A 20,884-nucleotide genomic window follows, 5' to 3' on the forward strand; every position below is an offset into this window, starting at 1 on the left:
ATGGACTTTGACGAGGACATGTCGGGGCTGCAGATAGAGGACCTGGGCGAGTATTTCTTGCAGACAGACATTAATGAAAACTGGAAGGGGTTTTCATTGGGCTACACGGATGAGGAGCAGCAGCAAAACCTCAAGCAGGAAGCAGGCGCTCATGCCACAGGAAATACTGGCGTTTCTGGAGCTGCAACTATGTCAAACCCTCAGCATTTGACTTCTCCGCCACTGGCCAGTATCTCGGAGATGCTGAAGCATGGCAATGGACTCGGAGTAGGACTGGGTTTTGGCTCGCCCACGAAGGATTTCGCCAATCTTTTCCAGACTGGATTGACCCCTGCAAGTGCCAAACCGGATGTGGCAATGATAAATCGAACGGCGAGAGATGCGATAGAATTGGCGAATTTCAGTCTGGATCAACACAGGAAAGTGGCGGCGTTGCCGATCGCGGGTTCGGCTGGGGCCAAAGCGGCCTCTTCACTTGGTGGCAGTATCAAACCTGCTGCTCCGAAGGTGCCAAGCTCGCAATGTCAAAACATTTTGAGCAATGACGACGACGATATGAACACTTTCGGAGCGACCGCTTCGTTTAAACGGTACGAAACACTCTTTTTTCATGTCTGTGTGGAGAGTGGTGGCGTTTGTATGCGATTTGCTTACTAGCTTACCAGTGATTTTGACTTCATGACCGTGGCATGCGACCCTAGCGGATGTTCGACGATTGGCAGCACGGCGATAGTGAGTGCACCGTCACCGACACCGGAAAACGACCGAGGATACCGGAAGAAATCACGTGAAAAGATGCGACGGCAAGAGGTGAATGTCAAGGTATGTGTGTTGTGATATTTCTTTCTTTAGATTCGTCAAACTGACAAAACGTGTGTGCTCTTACAGTTTGAAGAGCTAGTCGACTTGCTGGGACTCTCGAATCGAGTTCGTAAGAGTGCGATCTTGCAGGAAGCTGTGTCGGCTATTAAGAGCTTGAAGCGAGAACGTGATGAGCTACGTCGGGATCGGGATCGACTGCAGCAAGAAGTTAGCAAGTTGGCGACGTGTCTTCAATACTCGCATCTTGGATCCGCGGCTGCTGCTATGCAGCCCAGCCAGCATATGAACCCGTCCGGACAGCTCCTCAACCCGCACGATCCACAAGTAGCAGTCTCAAGCGGAATGCAGGCAGTACACACACATCCGCTCAATGTCCCATGTAATCCGGTATGTACTGTAGGGCAAGCGGAACTGAACCTGAGGTCTTTTAGGTCTTTGGTTTCTAATTAAGTTTTTGTGTCTCTGTTTATATTTTCCAGGGTACCAACTGCTTCCCGATTAGCTCAGCGTTTTCCAGTATTTCGTCCCAGTTGGGATCACATTCCTCATCGAGTTCATTAGGATCCGGACAAGTCGCCATTGCCCCGAAGAATTAAAAGCCTGCACCATTCAACCCTATTGCACCCGATACCGACATGAAGTAAGTTAGCGTCCAGCAGTCGTGCGTGTTATTTGGTGTTAAATGGAGTCAGAGAATAATAAAGCAACAGTATTGATCACCAACTTATAAAAAAGGTGACCGGGTGCTTGTCCTGCAGGGCACTGAAAAAATGTTCTGAGACCGCGTCAAACGAAATGAAAGAAAGTACGAATTACGATTTAGCCCTCTCTTCGCAATACCGGTACTGTCCCGAAAACCGAGCTTGTGTTTTTATTTTATTGTGTATTTCAATGCTTCTGTCCTTTTCACTTAGCCTGATGCTCGATTTTTAATAAATAGAGGTCGTTTTATTAAATCGAGGTCTATGCTGAGCAACGATAGTCAAATCGACCGCTCGGAATCGATCAACCACCAAATCCACATCGATATCCTGTAAATCGACCCTTTTTGCCGTTTTGAACCCGGTATTTTGATCACAGATATAACAAATCGATGCCTGCCTCTTCCCATCCAATTTTACGCGTGGTTTTATGATCCGACCATGCTCGATCTAGGCTATAAAACGGATGGACATATCTGCAAAGCACAATACATGTACTTTAATTATTGTGCGTTCTACTCAAAATTTCCGTGCGCGATTCTTAAGTACCATGTGACTTTCTTAAGTAACTGTCCAAAACAGCACCTTTTAACAAGAAACATCACTTGACAAAAAACGTACCTTAAATATAAAACGTCAATCATTTCTTCTGATACCCGCCAAATCCATTCGTTCCCGCCAACATGTCGACCTTGCAGCAAACACAGGCGCCGACGCGAAAGCGTCCGGCAGAGTCGGTGGCGGAAGCACCGAAGCGTGTCAAGACCGAAATTCAAACGCGTCCGTCGCTGTCGCTGACGGATCTACTATCCCGAAAGGCAGCGACAGAGCCGCAACTGTCGCTCTCACAAGCATCAGAAGACTCGGACGTGCCGCTAGCGAGATTCGCAGCGCAGCAGAAAGCCAAGCGAGTGGCGGAACTAAAATCCAAGACGCAGAAGAAGCAGCTGCCGACACAGACTAAAACTCACGGTAAAACAACGGAACAGGGTGAGGTGGTGTTCGAACTGTCGAGTAAACGCCGCGTAACTGTGCGCAAGTGGAAGGGGATGAAGTTCGTGGACATTCGCGAGTATTACGACGACAAGGGGCAAGCCAAACCCGGCAAAAAAGGTTGAAAACTAGTGTTTGTGCGGTCTATTGGGCTGCCAGATTGAGTATCGTGGGGTGTCTGAATGTGTAGGTATCTCGCTCTCGCCCGATCAGTGGGAAAAGCTTTTTGGCTTCTCAGATGCAATTGCAGAAGCGATCGAGTTGGTGGAGGAAAACAAAGTGGGGATTGAGTCACTCGCTGGTGTACCGGGCTGCATTCTGAGGCCAGACGGAAACGTCCGAGCCATCGCGCTGCCGGTGCGTTCATTTGTTGTAACGTGAGTACAGTTCTTGCAACTAATACGATTTTTGTTTGGATGTATCGTAGCTGTCGAGCAAACGCCGTGTTACGGTTCGCTACTTCAACAACGCGGTGTTGATTGATCTCCGTGGGTTTTACGATCAGGACGGCGTGTCGAAACCTGGCAAGAAGGGTATTTCGCTCTCTAAAGATCAGTGGGACGCGCTGCGAGAAGTTGCGGGCGAGATAACGGAAACAGCAGATTGCCTTTGAACGATTTTCCTTGCTATAATTATTGTTCGTGCTTGCAAAGTATAAAGGGAGTTGCCGACAATCGTTTATTTTGCCCAAACGAGCGAGAACTAGTATTTCAAGGTATACGCTGCAAAGCTGCGTTACTACTAAAAAAATTCAAACAGCCACACGTTGACGCTTGTGTGGACTTGTCGACGCTGATCCTCGCACTTCTGAACGTGGGCGCTTCTCTGTGTCAGAGCTGCTGGACGCTTTCGATTCCGAGGTGCTACTTGCCGCTCGTGACTCTGACGTCGGAGCCTTTGTTGGAGACGCATCAAGGACGTCGTCAGCCTTGGACGGATTGGAGCGAGCGTGGGAGTCATCGCGGTTCACCTCTTTTGGTTCACGCTTCGGTGACAGACTTTTAGCCTTGTCAGTCGTCTCATTCTCCTTAGCAGACTGTGAATCTTCATTATTGGACTCGTCGTCTTGCCGTGACTGCTCCTTCTCCGTAGGCTTTTCTACTTTGCACACAACTTCGTCGGAGGGTTTGTCTCCAGACGCCTCAGGAGAGCCTGGACGATCACCCAAGGACTTCTCTGGCGAGTCAGTCTGCTTACTGTGAGCGTAGTATTGCTCCTTCGACTGCTGGAGTTGCTGCGGGTGAACACTGCCGGCTCCACCGTGATTGAAATCCGATGGAACTAAATTGAGACCTAGCACACTGCTCTTGTTGTCATGGAAGTCTCCCGTCATGCCTCCACTGAGCATCGGGTGGTGACCAAAGAGACCGGCATTTTGGGGGCTGAAATCGTGAATGAGCATGCCGGCTGCGACAATGTTCAAGTTTCAAGTTAGCCAAAACTTTTTTTCCGACATGAACGAGCTCATGTTGGTTACAAAACGTACTTGTTGGAGACGGGAGAATACCCGAGAGGTTGGGCGGACTGGGTAGTGGTCCTAGCATGTGGTGACCTGAGAGCCCTCCCATCATTCCCATCTACGGACAACCAAGTTAGTATTCATGGAATTCATTATCGATACCAAAAAACTACTTACCCCGTGTTGATACAAAGGAAGCGACGGAGGAACGTAACCACCGTGCTCCTTCTTGAGAAGTTGCTGGAAACCGCGATGCACTCGCTTCTTCTGAGTCGGAGGTCGACTGCGCGAGTTGAGCATGTATTGGTCAGGATCATTGGTGAGTCCTAATGATGCACCGTTCATGCCTCCGTGCATGGTCTGATACGACTGCACCGCAGCTCCGTTTGAAGTCGATCCGTGGCCCATATTGAAGTTGGCTGCTTCAGCATTGGCTCCAGCTGCTGCTGCCGCTGCTGCCTCCTTGGCTGCTTGTTGCAACTGTTTCTTCTTCTCTCCGAACATAATTTCATACTGCAAAAGTCAAAATATCAGTCATGTGATCCAGGGTCTCAACCGTGTGCCGATAGATACTCACGTCGTTGTTGTCCTTGGTCTCGTAGGGCTCGCCGTACTCGGTGTACTTGAGCAAGATCTGGTCCACACTGGTGCTTGAGTACTGATAGAGCTTCTCGTTCGAGTCGAACACGATGAGCGCGATCTCGCAGTCGCAGAGCTTGGACAGCTCCATGGCCTTCTTGAAGATGCCATTCTTGCGCTTGGCAAAAGTCACTTGGCGATTGCGATCGTCCTCAATGCGCTTGATCTGGATCTTCTTGCGGCCCATTGTGGTCTAGTTTCTGCTGTCAAGGAGAGAGTTAGAAGAGGATTTAGAGGCATCATCACGCCGTTGATTACCTCGTGGAAATAGCGCTGTAGAATTTAGCCGGTATTTATATCTGGGCAAAAGCAGGAGTGCCGGAAATACCAGGTAGCTATCGAGCTTGGAGGTGCCGAGCTATTTTTATAGTGTGGGATCCACTGCTGGCCGAACTGCGAATTCTGTCAGGGACAGGAGTTATTTTTATCCGTTTTTTTTCTTTCGATCAAAGGGACTGCCGTTGCAATCGGTGGAAAGACCAGAGCCAAAGGCCGTTGCGAAACTCGTCTGTAGTGTCTATCAGCGCCTATTAAAGGGGCAGTTTGTGTGCACGCGATCTAGGATTTCTATCTTTGGACTAGTGACCGTTACGTAATTGTCGGCGAATGTGGCCAGGAAGCTCGAAAGGGCGCAATAGCGTCCTGTCTTGCTTTTTGTAAGCTGGAAGATCGCCTACTACGTTGAAGTGCGATCCCGATGGGTGGTTTCCGCTGAGTGCGGGATCTTTTACGCAAAATGGTTGCTTTTGATTGATGAAGGCGCAAATCACTGGTGCTTCCAGCGCCCTGGTGTCGAAACTGCTGCTCCATCAACGGAACTCGGGTCAGTCAAAGGCAGCCAGCACGCATGAGCGCTCGATCCCGCGTCTGTTTGCGATTCCTGAGTGGCAAAAGCTGGGACCAGTGTGCAAATTTCACACACTGGCATGGGACTGTAAGTGATGGCCATCAAATGGAAAGCCGACTGATTTAAAATTTGGAATTCCCAACGACTGCTTGTAAGCTCGGGATAAAAATATAATTAAGTGCCTTCCTGATCTATTTTCTTGAGTTGTTAAGTGGTAAATGCGCATCGATCTCTTGGTCAGTGTAACCGGCGTCTTTGAGTTGCTTTCTTGCTAACAGCAGTCGCGTTGTGTTGTCGATTTCCACGGATCGTCGTTTAGCGTGGATAAGTTCCACCTCTGCCTTAGCTTGAGCTTCCTCACGAGCCTCTCGTCTCAACTCGAGCTCGAGCCTCTTCTCTTCAAGTTCTAGTAGGGTTGTCTTACCACCGGCAAGCGCTTGTTGACTAGGTTCGCAGACTTCTGCCAGCGTTGTATTACTGCTCCCACGTGCGTGTCGGCTGGGTTCGCGGCGTTCTAGGCACGTTGAGTTCCCGTTCTCACGTGGTTGCTGGCTAGGCCCGTGGAGTTCTAGCAGCGTTCTGTTTCCTTTGTCACATGTTTTTTGACCGATTTCATGGGGTTTTGGAAGAATTCGCAACATGGACCCGTGCTGTTTCTTGTTGCCAGTGATCTCAGCAACACTTAATGGTCGTTTTCGATTTCGATTATCACCATCGTCATTCGAGTTGCCTGTTGTTTGACAGGGTTCCGAAGGAGGGTTGTCGCCCATCACTCGGGCGAGTTGGTAGTAACAGGGGCACAGCTGAAGAATGGCGGGCCGAATCGTAGTATCATCACTAACTCCTTGTCCTGCGTTAGTTGTCCACTCCACAGCTCTGCGGAATTGTTTTTCAAGATACCGAATCTTGTCGCGCACGTCTGCGGGTTTCCTGTGCGTGATGCCAACTTCTTTCAACTTGTCGATAATTACTTCACAAAGTGCTTCCTTTGTCGAGCCGTACGAACCATCCTCTCCCTTCCACTTAGCATAGTTGCGTTCACTTGTCAGCCAGTCCAGTAGGACCTTTATTGAGCTGGGCCCGCCGGCAACCCCGTCGCGATCCCACAAGATTTTCATCTTCTTCGTGGAGTTTGCCAAAATTGAAATTCAAAGAGATTTCAGCCAATAGAGTACAGCTTTTTTATTTTTAATGTCATCCGATAAATTCGAGAAACATTCACGCAACACGTCGTCTGATTATGACGCGTCAGTTCAAAAAGACACCGAATATGGCGGCAAGTGTGCGCAACACCGCCATCAAGCGCATCCAGGGCGTACGTGCATCTGCACTCGTTTAAACGTCCCTTAAACAGCAACACTCACCCTCGTTTATGTAGGATGTGCGTGAGATGATGACCAACCCAAGCGACCAGTACGCAGCGGCGCCACTCGAGGTGCGTAGGCAGCAACTTTCAAGAAGGTAACACAAGCAACCATCACTCTTACACTCTTCTGTCTTGTTCACGCTCAGACCAACATGTTCGACTGGCACTTCACATTGCGTGGCCCACGTGACACAGAGTTCGAGGGCGGCATCTACCACGGCCGCATCATCCTGCCGTCGGACTACCCGTTCAAGCCGCCCAACATCATGCTGCTCACGGTACGAAGTCTCGTATACTTGTACATGTACGTCAATGGTACTCGTACTGATACTTCGATACTGGATTTCTATAGCCCAATGGCCGCTTCGAAGTGAAGAAGAAAATTTGCTTGAGTATCTCGGCCTACCATCCAGAAGAATGGCAACCTGCGTGGGGCGTGCGACTGATTCTGGAGGCGTTAATCAGCTTTATGCCCACTAAAGGCGAGGGCGCAATTGGTGCGCTGGACTTTCCTGCTGAAGAGCGCAGGAGACTAGCCAAACTGGTGCGTTGCAATGGACTTTAGAAATGGTCGTTTGAAGGCGTTTCTAAAACTTTTGTGACTGTATTTTAGAGTGTCGACTACAAGTGCGAAACGTGTGGACGAGTGGCGGATTTGTTGCCGGAGTTGGAGTCGGAGCATGAAGGGAATGAAGAGGAGAAGAAACCTTCCAAGTACGCGGAACAGATCGCTCAGTTGCATATGCACAGCTTGGAGACGGCGCCAGCCAATGTGACCAAGGATAACAAGAAGACTGAGAGTGAGGTCAATGAAGACAGCAAACAGGAGGCTAGTGCTGCCACTGGAGCTGAAGAAGAGAAATCTGCCAATACCAAACCTGCGAGGGCCGAGGAGGTGGCAACAACAGAAGCTTCCGAGTCTGCAGCTTCTACTGATGCAGCATTTGTCGAGGAACCAGCAGCAGCAGAAGCTGCACCGGAAGTGGTCGATTATCACCACGAGAACGTGGACACGCCCATTGCAGCTCATAATTTTGCTCCAGTGCGCGAGTCCGACAGCGTGGACACTTTTCTGCACTATTTGACTATTGCCATCGTGGTGGCGCTGTTCGCACTAATCTATAAGAAGCTGCTGCAGATGCACGGAATACTGCAATAACCTCCTGGAATCGTCCAAGTGAGATCGGTTTAATGCGTAAGTAGTAATTTTGCTTTGTGTACAACACTGTAGCCACTTACACCATCTTGTCTATGCTCCATCTATTGTTTGTGCTCCTCCAGGATCTCCTGCATGATGCTGTTTGCAAGCTCTGGATGCACCCGACCCCCACATTGCTTCATCACCTGACCGATAAAGAAGCCGAAGAGCTGAGTCTTTCCTTTCCAATACGCGTCCAGGTTCTTCTTCGCTTTCTACAAAACCATCACAATGTAAGTCACAGACACAATACAAATCATAACACTAGGATGGCAGCGTACTGGGTCATCGAGCACAGCTCGGCAGAGTGCACGGATCTCTTCGGGGTCTTGAATCTGCTTCCATCCCTTCTCCTCCACAATCTGCAATGGTGTCTTCTTCGGCTCGTTCTCGTAGAACATGAGCTCTAATACGTCTTTGGCGATCTTACCAGAGATCGTACCGTCCTGAATGAGATCAATCAATGCGCCAAGCTCCGTAGCTGTAACGGGAGAGCTGGCAATGTCGCCGTTGACTGCCTTCAAGTGTCCGAATAAATCGTTCAGCACCCAGTTCACAACCACCTTGGAAGGTCGAGAGTTCTGAGCTGCAACTGTCTCGAAGTAGGGCGCAGCTCCAGGCTCGTTCACCAGCACCAAACTTTCGTACGACGTGAGATCGTACTGTGCACATAGACGCTCTTTCAGTGCTTCAGGGAGTTCGGGCATCCTCTCACTGATCTCCTGGATAAGTTTCTCCGAGAAAACAAGAGGAGGAAGGTCTGGCTCGGGGAAGAAACGATAGTCCTTGGCCCCCTCCTTTGAACGCATACGTTTCTAGCAAAACACACAGGCATTAGTTCTCGTTGTTAGCGCGTGACAGGGACAGCGGACGTACGGTTTCTCCAGTGACAGCATCGAACGAGCGCGTCTCCCGATGCACCTCACCGCCTTCCTCTTCAATCAACGCGATTTGTCTCCTGGCTTCGTATTCTGCTGCTCGCATCATGTTGCGGATACTGTTCATGTTCTTCACCTCCACTCTCTCTCCGAAAGGAGCAGCAGTTCTGGCCGTCAGGGCGTTGTGAAGTGACTCCACATCGGCCTCCGCTCCAAGGTTCGTCGGCCGCACACTTACGTTTAAATCACAACGCATAGAGCCTTCCTCCATGTTTCCATCGCACACGTCCAAATGACGCAGTAGATGCTGCAGTTGACGCATGACTTGGCCCGCTTCAACGGGACTGCGAAGGTCCGGCTCCATCACAATCTCCAACAACGCCGTACCAGCACGGTTCAGGTCCACTACTGTACTGTCATCCTCCAAGTCATGGTTGCTTTTACCTACAGTTGACATTATTTGAGCCCCACAATCTTCACCTTTTAGAAAACCTTTTTACGTACCCGAGTCCTGCTCAATCTGAATTCGTGTGATACGTACACTCCTCGAGATCACATCCTACAAAGCCACCAGCGAGTTGTTACTCTCTTTCCACGAGGTCATACCCTCGCATATCTGCCTCGCACCTGCTGCTTCTTGGCTTGTTTGGCTTTCCACTTCTTCAGTGCCTCGTTTTTCTCTTTTCTAGACTTGTACTTAGACGCATCGAATGTGGCCTCGTCACTATGTGCACCTCCGTGTTCACTTACCACGGCGGATTCTGGCAACTCGAAGTGCAGCGCACCTCCAGACGCTACTGGCGCCCGCTGTTGTGTCAACTGGTATCCCAGTGGCAGATCGCAGTAGAAATAGTGTTTACGCTCGAATAAACTGCGCGGATGCACCGTGGCGTCCACTGCGAGACCCATGCGGATGGCTTGGTGCACGCATTCACGGTTAATGACTGGCAGCGTGCCTGGTAGCGCCGCGTCGAAGAAGCTGACGTTGCGATTGGGTCGTGCAGACGACAGTGTGGACGCTGCGGAGCCGCTCATAAGCTTGGAGCGGCTCAGCACCTGCGCATGAACCTCTAGACCAATGCAGACCTCCCAAAGTTTGCCGCTCGGACCTCGCAGTAGCTGCAGCAGCGGCTGACGGGCGCCATTAGCTGCCACTTGAGCCATTGTGCTGATGATTGGAAATGTGAGCCGCTCGTTTTTATTTGGGTACGATCATGAAGGACTAAAACCTAAAAAAAGTATTTTGTGTAGGTTGTATACACAGATTTCGTGACAGATTGATTTACAGATGAGCTTGAAGAGGCTGGCTTCCAGTTTGGAAGGAAGAGAGGTTCTTGAGGTCGGCAACAATGGCGTTGGTTGCTGCTGCTGGATCTTCGAATACCATTAAGTGCGATGTTTTAGGTAGCGGAGTGTGGTTCGTGTAGATGGCCGGGTGTGTTGCCTCGAATTTGTCGAACACACTGCGATCAAACAGCTTCGTGCGGTCTCCGCTATGAAATGTGACAGGGCATCGTGGCGCAGCAAGTTGGTTTTCAGCTAAAACAAGTCGAGATCCGGCGTATACAGACGCTTCGATGAGAGGGTCGCACGCAAGCACTGCAGCCTGCTGGTCTTGGTCGAACACCACTGCTCCCTTGATCCAGCTCGCGAGCATTTCGCGGTCCCAACTCGCAAAATTCTTCCAGTTCTCGAAATGAGTGACAGCAGCTTCAATAGAGGACCTATTGAAGCCAAAAAAGTTGTAAATACCTAAACAGTTATGCTCAGTTGCTTGAACCCACAGCTCGGTTTCCTTAACTCACGTACCATTTCTTTTCACGAGCCAATGTGAGCGACACTAGGAAGTCGGCTTTCTTGTCATATTCTGCGTCGACCTCTCCATAAATCGGTTCAAAAAGTATCAGCCCGTCGAAGGTGCCAGGGTGTTTCGCCTCAGTAGCCCAGAGTGCAGCAGCCCCCATCGAGTGACCAATGCCAATCAACGGTCGACGCTCGGTTCCAGATGACTGCAGCTTCTGCACTTGCTCCCACGCTGCATCTGCACTGATTTCAGGCCAGTTATTCATCGGGTGCCTTACACGCAGAGCGTTGGGGTCGTTGTTCTTGTAGTACACTTGACTTAGCACGGAATTGTCGCGATTCACGCCATGATACGGCTGGTCGTAGGTCACATACTGGTCCACAGCATTTTGCAGCAGAGGCGAGCACTTGAGGCGGCGAATAATTGGGTCCCACACCTGCTTGCAGAAGCCCGTGGCATGGGCGAACAACAACGTCGCCATTGGCACTACTGAATGGTAAATGACTTTGTGAAACGCAAATCCGAATTCAGTGTTGTATAAAATGGTCTCGATTATGAGTCCTGATTGAAATCATTTCTGCGTAATGTAATCGGGGAAATCGAAGTGCGCGCACGCATGCAGGTACTGTACGGTTAGTGAAAGTTAAAGTCACTGTCGAGCTGTATCCTAGCACACGGTCAAAAGCTAACACACCGATCGAGGCACAAACTGCGTATTCAGCACCGAAGTAGCATATAAAAATGCGAATTACACTGATTTGGTCGTTTCACTGTATACCAAGTAGGAACTTTTGTTTTGGACCAAAAACGCTACAACTTGGCAGCAGCGTTGAAGCACCCTAAGGTTTCAAGGTCAGCAACAATGGCCTTCGCGCAGCCTTCCGGGTCCTCCAACACCATTAAGTGCGATCTTCCCACCATGGGGGCGTGCGTCTTAAATATTTCAGGATGACAAGAAGCTATGTCCTCGAAAATCTCTTGGCGATACATTTTCGTGGTGCTGCCGCTGTGAAATGTGGTTGGGCACTTGGTCTTAGCTTGTTCTTCCTCTGAAAGCCACAACCGACCGCCGCAATAGATCGATGCTTCAACGGTCGGGTGACACGCCAACACGACAGCATCGGCATCCGTTTCGTCGGGAACGATGGCACCTTGCATCCAACATGCCAGACTCTCGCGGTCCCAGGACGAGAAGCTCTTCCAGTTCTCAAAGAAAATAGATGCTGCTTCTCTCGACGGCTTCACAAGACAACGCAGTTTACAGCGTCAACAAATAGCTTAAACCATAAACCAGCTAAGCTATTGACCACAATTCAGTACTGTCGAATTGAAGCTTACCATTTCCATTTTCGCTTCAATGTGATGTCTGCCATGAAAATGTATGGGCGATTCGGACCCATCGGCGTTGGTGGCCCATATATCGGCTCAAAGAATACAAGTGCATCAAAAGTCCCGGGACTGCTGATCTCCCCCTTCCAGAGGGCCGCTGCGCCCATCGAGTGGCCGATCCCAATCACCGGCCGACCGGCACCCCGAAATTGCCGGGCTTTGTGCAGAAGAGCGACGGAGGCCAATACGATTGTATTGTTGGCAGGGTGCGTCACATGGGGGCCGTTATCATCGACTTGAGCGACGACGCTGTTGTCCCGATAAGATCCGTGGAAAGAAAGATCCACACTCACAAATTCCAACGCAGCTTCATGTTGCCGCGGCACGAGCTGCTGCAGGTGGTGGACGATCGGAGCCCAGATCTCCTTGCAGAAGCCGGCACCATGTGCGAAAAGCAGCACAGGGGACGCCGCCATTGTCGACAGTCTCTTGCTGTGACCAGACCAAAACGTACATGTAGAGTATGTATCAGAAACTACTTTTTGTGCAATAATCATATTTCTGATTACGCTTATATTAAAGTAACTTTGCTGCGACAGCAATTGGTTTGAAGAGGATGACTCACGCCATCTCGTGATACATGTACAGTACTGTAGCAGCATTTCCCGCGACTCGCGCGGGCCGTGAGTCCTTCGTAGCTCTTGACGTAGTTCATAGCAGCTTGATGAGTCTCCGGTGCTGTTGTTTTTGATAGACCAGGATCCGAAGCTGTAGTGTTGGCGTGCAGCGGTAGTGGCTATCAGATAACGAATTCTCAAGTGTTGCCTGCCCAGCCACAATCCAGAGCAGTAGTGGTTCGTGGCTGTTTGATCATGTTTCCTTTGCCACTGTGGAAAAAAAGTGTCTCGAATTTACAAGAACCAACCGCCGATGGAAAATAGCACGCACAACCTCATCAAAGGGCGTGGACGCGGTCCACGATGAGTGCTTTTAATGCTAAAGTGGATATCGTGCGAGCACTGAAGCAAGTGTAGCAGCCCAAAACATGAAAATAGTGACTTTAATTGAATCTTGCAGCTTCTAATTTGTCTTTTAAGAGCATCAACATATTTTACAGGTTTTTTTAAGAAAGGATTTCCATGATAGCTTACCATAGACTGGGCTTGAGATAGCACTTGCCATGATGGCGTAAATGACTCACGCCAACTCCTGGTTACCATCCAATTACCAATCGGATGGTATGAAGGATACAGCCAACAAGAGTGCTATCATTTCAGGTTCATTTAGAAAATCAAATAATTTTTAACTTGCTTGAGAAAGAGAGCATAAATTTGGAGATTTTAAATAATTTAGAGTGATATTTAGCTAAAAGTTTTTTTTTATAATTTCACAGCATAAACAAATCTTGCTGGAAATTCACAGGAATCTATTTTTCTTTTCACTTTCGAATTTTAATGGTAGCTTGTGGCAATGGAACCTATAGCGTTTGCAAGCTCTGATTGCGAGCCCTGGTGCTTGAGGATGGGGATTCGAGGCTATGGCGACATTTACAAATTTACTCCAGCTCGACAGCAACCCAGGAAATGAACTCAGCAACAACGACTTCCCCGATCCTGCTTTTCGTTCACGGCACCAACTTCTGCAAAGAAATTTGGAGACCGATCGAGCATCATCTCAAGGAACTGCCGCTGTTGAATGTCCTACCCGACGTCCATTTTGTAAGCATTGACCTCGCATACCATGGATCCAACCGCGATGAGAGTATCCCTGTTGTTGTCGAGAAAGAGGTGGGCATCGCAAAACATCCGGCCAACAACCTTGTCACTTTAAACACCGGGATTATTATTCGTGAAGTGCAACGGCTTCGGTCCATGCTCGGTGAGCGGCCAATTGTGGGATCGGCCACTCTGCCGGTGCCTCAGCACTTTGGAACGCCGAAGTGCAAAACCCTGGAACGTTTGGAGGATTGGTACTGTTCGAGCCGTACGTCCACAAACCCGGACCTCGTGACCCTAAGCTCGAACGCTACATTTTCAACATTGCCATCAAACGGAAGCACCGATGGGAGACCCGTGAAGCTGCCGAAACGTACTTTAAAAACGTGAAAGCTTTTAAAACTTGGCATCGAGAAAGGCTGGCCTGCTTGCTCGAGGGAGCCCTTGTTCCGGAGAAGGAAGGGTCAGAAGCTGTAGTGCTGGCGTGTCATCCGACAATCGAAGCGGCGGCTTATTCCGGAGAACGACTATGGTTGGGTGACGAGGAGCTATCGAGTCTGTCGTGTCCGGTTACTTTTCACAGCAGCGATGACACGTGGCTATTTGACTATGATCACTTTGCACGTCTCGAGCAAAAGTGGCCACACATATACACGAACCACCCACCGATGAAGAACACAACGCACAACCTCATCATGGAGAAGCCGAAGGCTTGTGCGAAAGCAATCCACGCAGATCTTAAAAATCTGGAATGCTTCAGGTCAGTCTTTGCAAGGCTGTAGTACAACTAGAAGCACAGACACCGTTTTTTTTTAGCTGTTTCTTTGTCATTACCCGCTGACCGGTTCAGCTAAACAACCAACCACAAATCCACAATACAGGTTTTCAAGTTTAAACCTATCGTACTGCAAGACTCGTCACGCTCTTCGCCGTGACGAATCTGTTTTGATGGATGAGGTTTTGCGTGCCATTTTAGAATTTGCTCTTCTAGTAACAGCTATCCGCAACAAAATGGTGATGCCAACGAAATCCCCGCTCCTGCTGTTTGTACACGGCACCAATTTCTGCAAGCGAGTCTGGAAGCCAATCGAGAATCAGCTGAAGAAGTCCCCGCTATTGCAACATGTGGAATTTGCAAGTGTGGAACTGCCATTCCATGGGGCAAAAAGAGACAACAGTGTGCGTGCACTGGTTGACGAAGTATCACTTACTGTCGAGCATCCGGCGGGAAACTGGGTGGTCCGAAATACTGCCGAGATCCACCACGAGATATTGCAATATCAGCAACAGGAAGTCGATTCTGGCTTTGGGCGACGACCACTTATTGGAGTCGGCCACTCGATTGGGGCAGCTACCCTCTGAAGTGTCGAGGCCCAACACCCAGGTACGTTTGACGGCCTCGCTCTTTTCGAGCCGATCGTGGAGAAACCCGGAACGCGTGACCCAAAGGCCCAACAATTCATGTTCAACACGACGTTGAACCGAGAATATCGCTGGTGCGCGAGCAACTCGTTATTTGACTTCTTAATCCTCATCTCTAACTTTTTAGATGTGCTGTTTGAAGGGTGCGGCTTATCTGCTATACAAAATCGGATGCTTTTCAACACAATTTCCATTGGATGGAAATCGATACTTCTGTATGTATTATGCAGAACAGGTGGTATTAGAAACTACTATGGTTATCACCACAATGTCGTGCGTCACGCCTCGTCAATAAACGATGCTCTGTAACTGTAAGCCCTTCGTGATGAATTTGTTAATCAGCGCAGGAAATTGATCCACGTCCAACAATTGCCTCGCACCATTGTTGAGCACAACCGCCCAGTTGTAGACACCTTTTGGCCCAGCCGAATGGATTGCCAATCCACAACTCGGCGAGGCAAATTTCTCAACCTGATGTTTCCGTCGCTGTCTTGAACTGGAAGTTGTTTGGTTTGCCAACATGGTTGGGTCAAGTTTATACTTCTTTTGTTGTAAAAGTATGCATCGTTTTGGACCTGCGCCACCTTGAAGAATGCTATCCACCTCTAGTTTTATCTGCATGTCAATACCAGATCTCTTTCGGTGCGTTAGCGACTGGCTATGGGTACCACTAGCTCCAGCTTCGCATGAAGAAGTCGTTGTGGAATCGGTAGAGCAGAACTATGAAATCTTAAGGATTCGTAGACGACGAGAGCACGCCTCATTCAAAATGCAAGTGTAGACACTCTTGCGACGTTCTGTCGGTCCATACGTGCGTAGATGGCTGTATTCAGATGTATCAGCACTGTGTAGCGCTGTAACAGCTGCACCTTCCGTAAAATGTGTTGAGATAAACCGGAAGGAGCTATGTGTGACGCTAGCAGTATTACCCTCAGGCGGTGAAACCTCTGGATCCTGTTTATCGTCGCTCATGACTGCGGTTCAGCGCCTGTTGGTGAATGTGCCGTCTCGTGTCATACTAGGATGTCTTAAAATATCAGTATGTTGTAACACACACAGCTGTAATACAAATAAACGGGACAAAGTACATTAATACCACCTTTTCACTATTGAAAAGCATCCTTTTTTTCAAGTGTTGAATTCCATCCTTTTTTGTATTGGAAATAATCTCTTTCCCTGTTTGAAGGCCTAATTACGACGCTGCTGTTCACTTTTGTGAACACCTCAAGGGGTTTGCGTCTTGGGATCGTGAAAGTCTCAAGAGATGGATAGAAGGAGCCATTGTTCCGGAACAAGATGGATCCGAGGCTGTAGCACTGGCGTACCACCCGACGATCGAGGCCCCCATCTACTGTAATGAATGGCTGTGGCTGTCCACCCAGGAACTGGGAGCTATTTCGTGCCCAGTTTCCTTCCACGGAGGACGTCGCTCGAAATTGTTTGCACACGAATATTTCGCGAAATGGAACAACGGTGGCCAAATATCTACACGAGTCATTCCCCGCTGGAGAACTTGTCGCACAACCTCGTGATGGAAAACCCAAAAGTATGCGCCAGCGCCATTATCGACGATCTCAAGACATTTGACTGCTTCAACTCCCTAGACAATTTGGAGTTTGTTGGCTAAAGTTACCGGTACCCAAAAAGGAAAACTGGTCACCCGAACCATGTTTTTAGACGTAAGAAATTACAAATCATATATGTTCAATGCTTTCAAACTAAGGTAGAGCTACCAGATCATTCAAAAGCCAATATTTTATTTTACATGTCAAAAGAAAAGTGTAGTTATATCTTTCGCCGGTGTACATCATAGTGTGCTGCATCTATGTTGATTTGTTTTATCTGTGATCGAATCACCATTTCGGAACGGCAAAAAGGGTCGATTTACCGGATATCGATGTGGATTTGGATAAATAGAGCATTTCCACAAACCTTGGGGGTCAAACGAACAAATACATTAATGAGAGCTTATGCAATGACCATCAGCTCGATCCGAAAAGGGACGAGGAGAGGCGGGTATTTATTGACTGCTTGCTGCTTGTTCTTCCAAATACGAAGTGAGAGAGCTGGTCAGCAACAAGCGGGAGCAGTGTATATCGGAACAGCTGTGGTATACCGGTACTAACATCTGGTGTGGAAAACACAATTCCCTTGCTTCGCTCTGCTTCGCACCTTAGACTAAGTGAAAAGGACAAAAGGATTGAAATGCACAATAGTATGTATATGATAATTGGTGATATAAGAGTAAGTATTACTAGAGGATTGGGCTGGTAGCGCTAGGAGGAAGAGGTAGAGTAATACAGCTTAGAACCTACCTTAAATTGGTCATTTCGCTCACTTAGGCCAAAGGGACCTGTGAACTGCAGTTCAACGGCAGTTCACAGGTCCTGGAAACTCTCGGAAGCCGACTTCTTTTACTGACGCAGCCCCAAAACAACCTCAGGCAAAAGTATTTTAGCCAATCAGAATCAAATATCTCATTTACATAATTTCAGCCACTCAGGGCTTAAGTTACAATTACAATCCCAAACATGCCGAAGGCGTCTTACGGCAGCGCCGGGACCAAGCAGTGCGAGCTGTACGAGAAGGCAATATCTCACACGAACTTCTCCAAGCACAAGAAGAGATGCAAGGGTATTAAAGTGCGTGACTCTCAGAGTGATATCTGGAAGAGGTCGTGGAATAAGCACCGCGACAAGCGTCGGAGAGTAGCGCAGCCGCCTCGATAGTAATTTGTTCAAGAAACTTGAAGGTGCCATATATTTGCGAAATGTGAATGTTAAATGTTATTTACAATTTAATTAATCGAAACTCCGACAGAAGCTATGTGAGCTGCAGGAAGAACCTTTTCCCCCTAAACCCGAGCCAAAAGGACTACGAAGCACCCATTAGAGGTGATAAGTCGTAACACGGCCTTTTTCGACTTCATTTTTCGAAGGGATGTCTATTGAGCTGCAGTTTTTATACTCTATATTGACGGAGGCACCGTGCTAAAGATGGAGAACGTAGACTTATTGTCAAAGCTATGGTTCAAAAACGTCTACCTGCTATTGCACCCTGACAAGAGCCATTGGGTACCGTTAGAGCTGTGTGCAGGGTCAAACGCGGCATATTAAGGAGATACGCAAGGCAATGTGTACGTACAAGGAGGAAATGATTACAGCAGATGAGCTCACACTTTTTGAAGAGCGGATACGTCTTCAAAAATATTAAAACTACCTCAAGACAAGATACCGTGAAAAGGTAAGCACATGGCAGGATGTGTATCAGAAGGTACCCGACGAGAATCCCGTGCTACAAGAGCCGATCCAAGCGATCCAAGCGCAAAAAATGGCTTTGGTGAAGCCAAGGACTGCTCAGCACTGGCGGAGTTCGAGGCAGTCTACAAGGCTGGATTTATCGAGAAGGATCAAGCTTACGAGGCCAAATTGAAAGCGCAGGAAGAGCAGATGACAAGCGAGCGCCGCTTTAGGAATACTTATGGTCTAGATTCTGATAGTGAGAATGAGTAAAAACCCAGGCAGCCCAATTTATGTTTACCTCAACTCTAATGTAAGACCTCTCAAATTTAATATGACAAGACTGTAAGTACTATGACAAGACTGTAAATACTATGACAGGACTAAAAAAACTACGACAAAAAAACTAAAAGTATTTTATTAAAACGAATTGATCTAGGCCTCACAATCCTTTGGGTTGACGAGGATCACTCCGACTCACAATTCATTTAGTGGGGTAAGTAAAAAAACCTTAATCTAATGACGTCGCAAGCAACATCATTCCAAGACTTGGTACAAGGGGGGATTACTACTGTCACATATGTGATTAAGAAGGAGACAAGGGATGTCTACGCGTCGTACTTCAAGAAGTTCTGTGACTTTTGTATCTCAAATGAGTACCCAGACCCCGCAACGGCTCGGCATTATGAGTTGCCTTTGCTTCTTGTCACATTCATGGAAAGCGTATCTGCATCCGTCTCTGTATCTAACAAAATCGTTAAGAAGATTCGGGCCGCAGAAGCGAACTTCTACGGCAGCTATGAGCGCCGAAACGAAGCAGGTCCGGACAAGTGGATAGTTATTGCAGATGATCAAGGTATCAAGTACGAACTCGGAAATTTATCCAAGGATGCATTTGTCCGGCAGTTTATGCGTGGACTGAAGAAGCGAAAGAGTACTGAATTGACACAGTGCAAGCCACCCCTATTAAGCTGGATATGCTTCGAGTACTCCACTCCCACGTAGGCGTCCCGTCCGGACTCCCGGAAGCGAGTCGTTTGTGGTTTTTAACTGTGGCGGCGTTCGCTTTTTACGGCATGTGCAGAATAAATGAAGTACTCAGTTTCCGGTGGAAGGATCTCACCCTAAGCCTCACGCGACCGAGTGCTGCCGACCCTAGTGTGTCCATTACCTATGGCGTCTACAAGCTGGAAGGACGGAAGACAGACGTTGCAGAAGGTCGCTGCTACAACATCCACAACCTCGATGACTTCGAGAAGTCAATGGACGTACTCTCAAAATTGACAACGTGGTCGACCTTTGTATGAGCGAAAACGGATTACGAGTGGAGTGACAACGATTACATTTTCCCGGCACTGTCCAAGATATCGAAAAGTGTTATCAAGACAGACGACCCATCTACAGGCTGTCAGAATGCACGAGTTGAGTGGGGTAAGAAGATGTCTGAACATACCTTCATTACCTTGCTCAATTGTGATGTACGATATCTAAATCGTAATGGAAGGTCAACGCGTGGGTACATTTGACAGCAATAACGCGATATATGGTTTACCTCTCACACTTTCCGTCGCGCTGGTGCGCAGTACAGATTTACGTCTGCGCCACCTGAACGACGGTGGTCACTGCGCATGGTGAAGTGGTGGGCCGGATGGACACAAAATGAGTCGGCGGAGACTCTAGTGGGTTATTTACTTGACCAAGCCGCTACGGACGAAGACACCCAGCTGGTGGACTGATTAGCCCCTGATCGTGATGCGCATGTAGGCTGACCTACCACATTTTCCCGACGAATGCGTAACACGACGGCATCAGCGCCACATCCATCCTTTACAATGGAAAAGAGGTTAAGAGCTGTTGAAAACTCCGTCAAAGTTCTTGAAGGCAAAATCAATATGCTTGTCTCCATTATGCAACCAGCACACCATAAGCTCAGAGCACGACACAGGAGGTTGCGGCCAAGGAGGCGAGGGTAACGCAAGTATCATTTCTTCCACCAGCGAAAGACTGGAAAGACATTTACAAAATGTATTGGAATGCTGACGCAGCTCGCCACCTATCCAGGTCTGGACAACGGTTTACAGAAAGAAGAGTAGTGCTTTACCTAGTCGCATAAGTGTTGCTAAACTTATTGCTGAAGACGTACGAGGCTTCTCAATTCAAAAGAGATCTCCAAGTCCACTACCAAGTGCAGCGGGGCTGCCGTAGCTTTAGCGTCAGAGAAAGACGTTCGACTGAAAGAGTCACTTTTACTAAGTTCCTTATCCAAAGGACATTTACAGCCCAAGACCAGGGCTCAAAGTTAATACCTTAACTTTTATATTTCAAAACCAGAGGTGTTTTATTTACTATTATTGCGGCCAAGCCGCATAGCGGTAAATGTATCTCTTTAACTATCTAGCATAGTTAAACCTAATCAAATGGATCACGTGTGGCTTTCAGCCAGCGTACTGAGAGACCTCGCTAACTCTCCAG

The 20,884-nt window shown here is 48.4% G+C and overlaps 11 protein-coding genes across 11 annotated transcripts; 6 read left to right on the forward strand and 5 right to left on the reverse strand.

Moving 5' to 3' along the window:
• Positions 1-1,272, forward strand: PITG_07057 (uncharacterized protein; the record flags this gene model as incomplete). The annotated part of the gene is made up of 4 exons (XM_002904977.1): positions 1-431; positions 486-590; positions 666-822; positions 889-1,272. The coding sequence occupies 4 exons, from the start codon at positions 1-3 to the stop codon at positions 1,270-1,272; spliced, it is 1,077 nt and encodes a 358-aa protein (XP_002905023.1).
• Positions 1,273-2,206: 934 nt separating this feature from the next.
• PITG_07058 (uncharacterized protein) lies at positions 2,207-3,129 on the forward strand (the record flags this gene model as incomplete). The annotated part of the gene is made up of 4 exons (XM_002904978.1): positions 2,207-2,434; positions 2,483-2,636; positions 2,707-2,873; positions 2,944-3,129. 4 exons carry the CDS (start codon positions 2,207-2,209, stop codon positions 3,127-3,129), a joined length of 735 nt encoding a protein of 244 aa, XP_002905024.1.
• Positions 3,130-3,216: 87 nt separating this feature from the next.
• PITG_07059 (MADS-box transcription factor, putative) lies at positions 3,217-4,913 on the reverse strand (the record flags this gene model as incomplete). The annotated part of the gene is made up of 5 exons (XM_002904979.1): positions 3,217-3,923; positions 4,003-4,093; positions 4,153-4,488; positions 4,553-4,814; positions 4,873-4,913. The coding sequence occupies 4 exons, from the start codon at positions 4,799-4,801 to the stop codon at positions 3,268-3,270; spliced, it is 1,332 nt and encodes a 443-aa protein (XP_002905025.1).
• A 739-nt stretch (positions 4,914-5,652) lies between these two features.
• PITG_07060 (uncharacterized protein) lies at positions 5,653-6,595 on the reverse strand (the record flags this gene model as incomplete). The annotated part of the gene is made up of 1 exon (XM_002904980.1): positions 5,653-6,595. One exon carries the CDS (start codon positions 6,229-6,231, stop codon positions 5,653-5,655), a length of 579 nt encoding a protein of 192 aa, XP_002905026.1.
• Positions 6,596-6,731: 136 nt separating this feature from the next.
• PITG_07061 (ubiquitin-conjugating enzyme E2, putative) lies at positions 6,732-7,986 on the forward strand (the record flags this gene model as incomplete). The annotated part of the gene is made up of 6 exons (XM_002904981.1): positions 6,732-6,776; positions 6,840-6,896; positions 6,974-7,105; positions 7,180-7,371; positions 7,441-7,599; positions 7,747-7,986. 6 exons carry the CDS (start codon positions 6,732-6,734, stop codon positions 7,984-7,986), a joined length of 825 nt encoding a protein of 274 aa, XP_002905027.1.
• Positions 7,987-8,087: 101 nt separating this feature from the next.
• On the reverse strand, positions 8,088-10,067 carry PITG_07062 (aspartyl/glutamyl-tRNA(Asn/Gln) amidotransferase subunit B; the record flags this gene model as incomplete). The annotated part of the gene is made up of 5 exons (XM_002904982.1): positions 8,088-8,240; positions 8,307-8,840; positions 8,902-9,347; positions 9,408-9,462; positions 9,531-10,067. 5 exons carry the CDS (start codon positions 10,065-10,067, stop codon positions 8,088-8,090), a joined length of 1,725 nt encoding a protein of 574 aa, XP_002905028.1.
• Positions 10,068-10,185: 118 nt separating this feature from the next.
• On the reverse strand, positions 10,186-11,188 carry PITG_07063 (uncharacterized protein; the record flags this gene model as incomplete). The annotated part of the gene is made up of 3 exons (XM_002904983.1): positions 10,186-10,206; positions 10,252-10,627; positions 10,713-11,188. 3 exons carry the CDS (start codon positions 11,186-11,188, stop codon positions 10,186-10,188), a joined length of 873 nt encoding a protein of 290 aa, XP_002905029.1.
• A 329-nt stretch (positions 11,189-11,517) lies between these two features.
• On the reverse strand, positions 11,518-12,538 carry PITG_07064 (uncharacterized protein; the record flags this gene model as incomplete). The annotated part of the gene is made up of 3 exons (XM_002904984.1): positions 11,518-11,902; positions 11,999-12,001; positions 12,046-12,538. 3 exons carry the CDS (start codon positions 12,510-12,512, stop codon positions 11,518-11,520), a joined length of 855 nt encoding a protein of 284 aa, XP_002905030.1.
• Positions 12,539-13,619: 1,081 nt separating this feature from the next.
• On the forward strand, positions 13,620-15,113 carry PITG_07065 (uncharacterized protein; the record flags this gene model as incomplete). The annotated part of the gene is made up of 3 exons (XM_002904985.1): positions 13,620-13,914; positions 13,959-14,511; positions 14,633-15,113. The coding sequence occupies 3 exons, from the start codon at positions 13,620-13,622 to the stop codon at positions 15,111-15,113; spliced, it is 1,329 nt and encodes a 442-aa protein (XP_002905031.1).
• A 2,591-nt stretch (positions 15,114-17,704) lies between these two features.
• PITG_07066 (uncharacterized protein) lies at positions 17,705-18,101 on the forward strand (the record flags this gene model as incomplete). The annotated part of the gene is made up of 2 exons (XM_002904986.1): positions 17,705-17,925; positions 17,997-18,101. One exon carries the CDS (start codon positions 17,705-17,707, stop codon positions 17,900-17,902), a length of 198 nt encoding a protein of 65 aa, XP_002905032.1.
• Positions 18,102-18,931: 830 nt separating this feature from the next.
• On the forward strand, positions 18,932-19,847 carry PITG_07067 (uncharacterized protein; the record flags this gene model as incomplete). Its single annotated transcript, XM_002904987.1, has 4 exons — positions 18,932-19,362; positions 19,446-19,630; positions 19,721-19,786; positions 19,840-19,847. The coding sequence occupies 4 exons, from the start codon at positions 18,932-18,934 to the stop codon at positions 19,845-19,847; spliced, it is 690 nt and encodes a 229-aa protein (XP_002905033.1).
• Between the last annotated feature and the right edge of the window lie 1,037 nt (positions 19,848-20,884).

The sequence above is a fragment of the Phytophthora infestans genome, genomic scaffold, assembly GCF_000142945.1.
Source record: "Phytophthora infestans T30-4 supercont1.10 genomic scaffold, whole genome shotgun sequence".
NCBI lineage: Eukaryota > Oomycota > Peronosporomycetes > Peronosporales > Peronosporaceae > Phytophthora > Phytophthora infestans.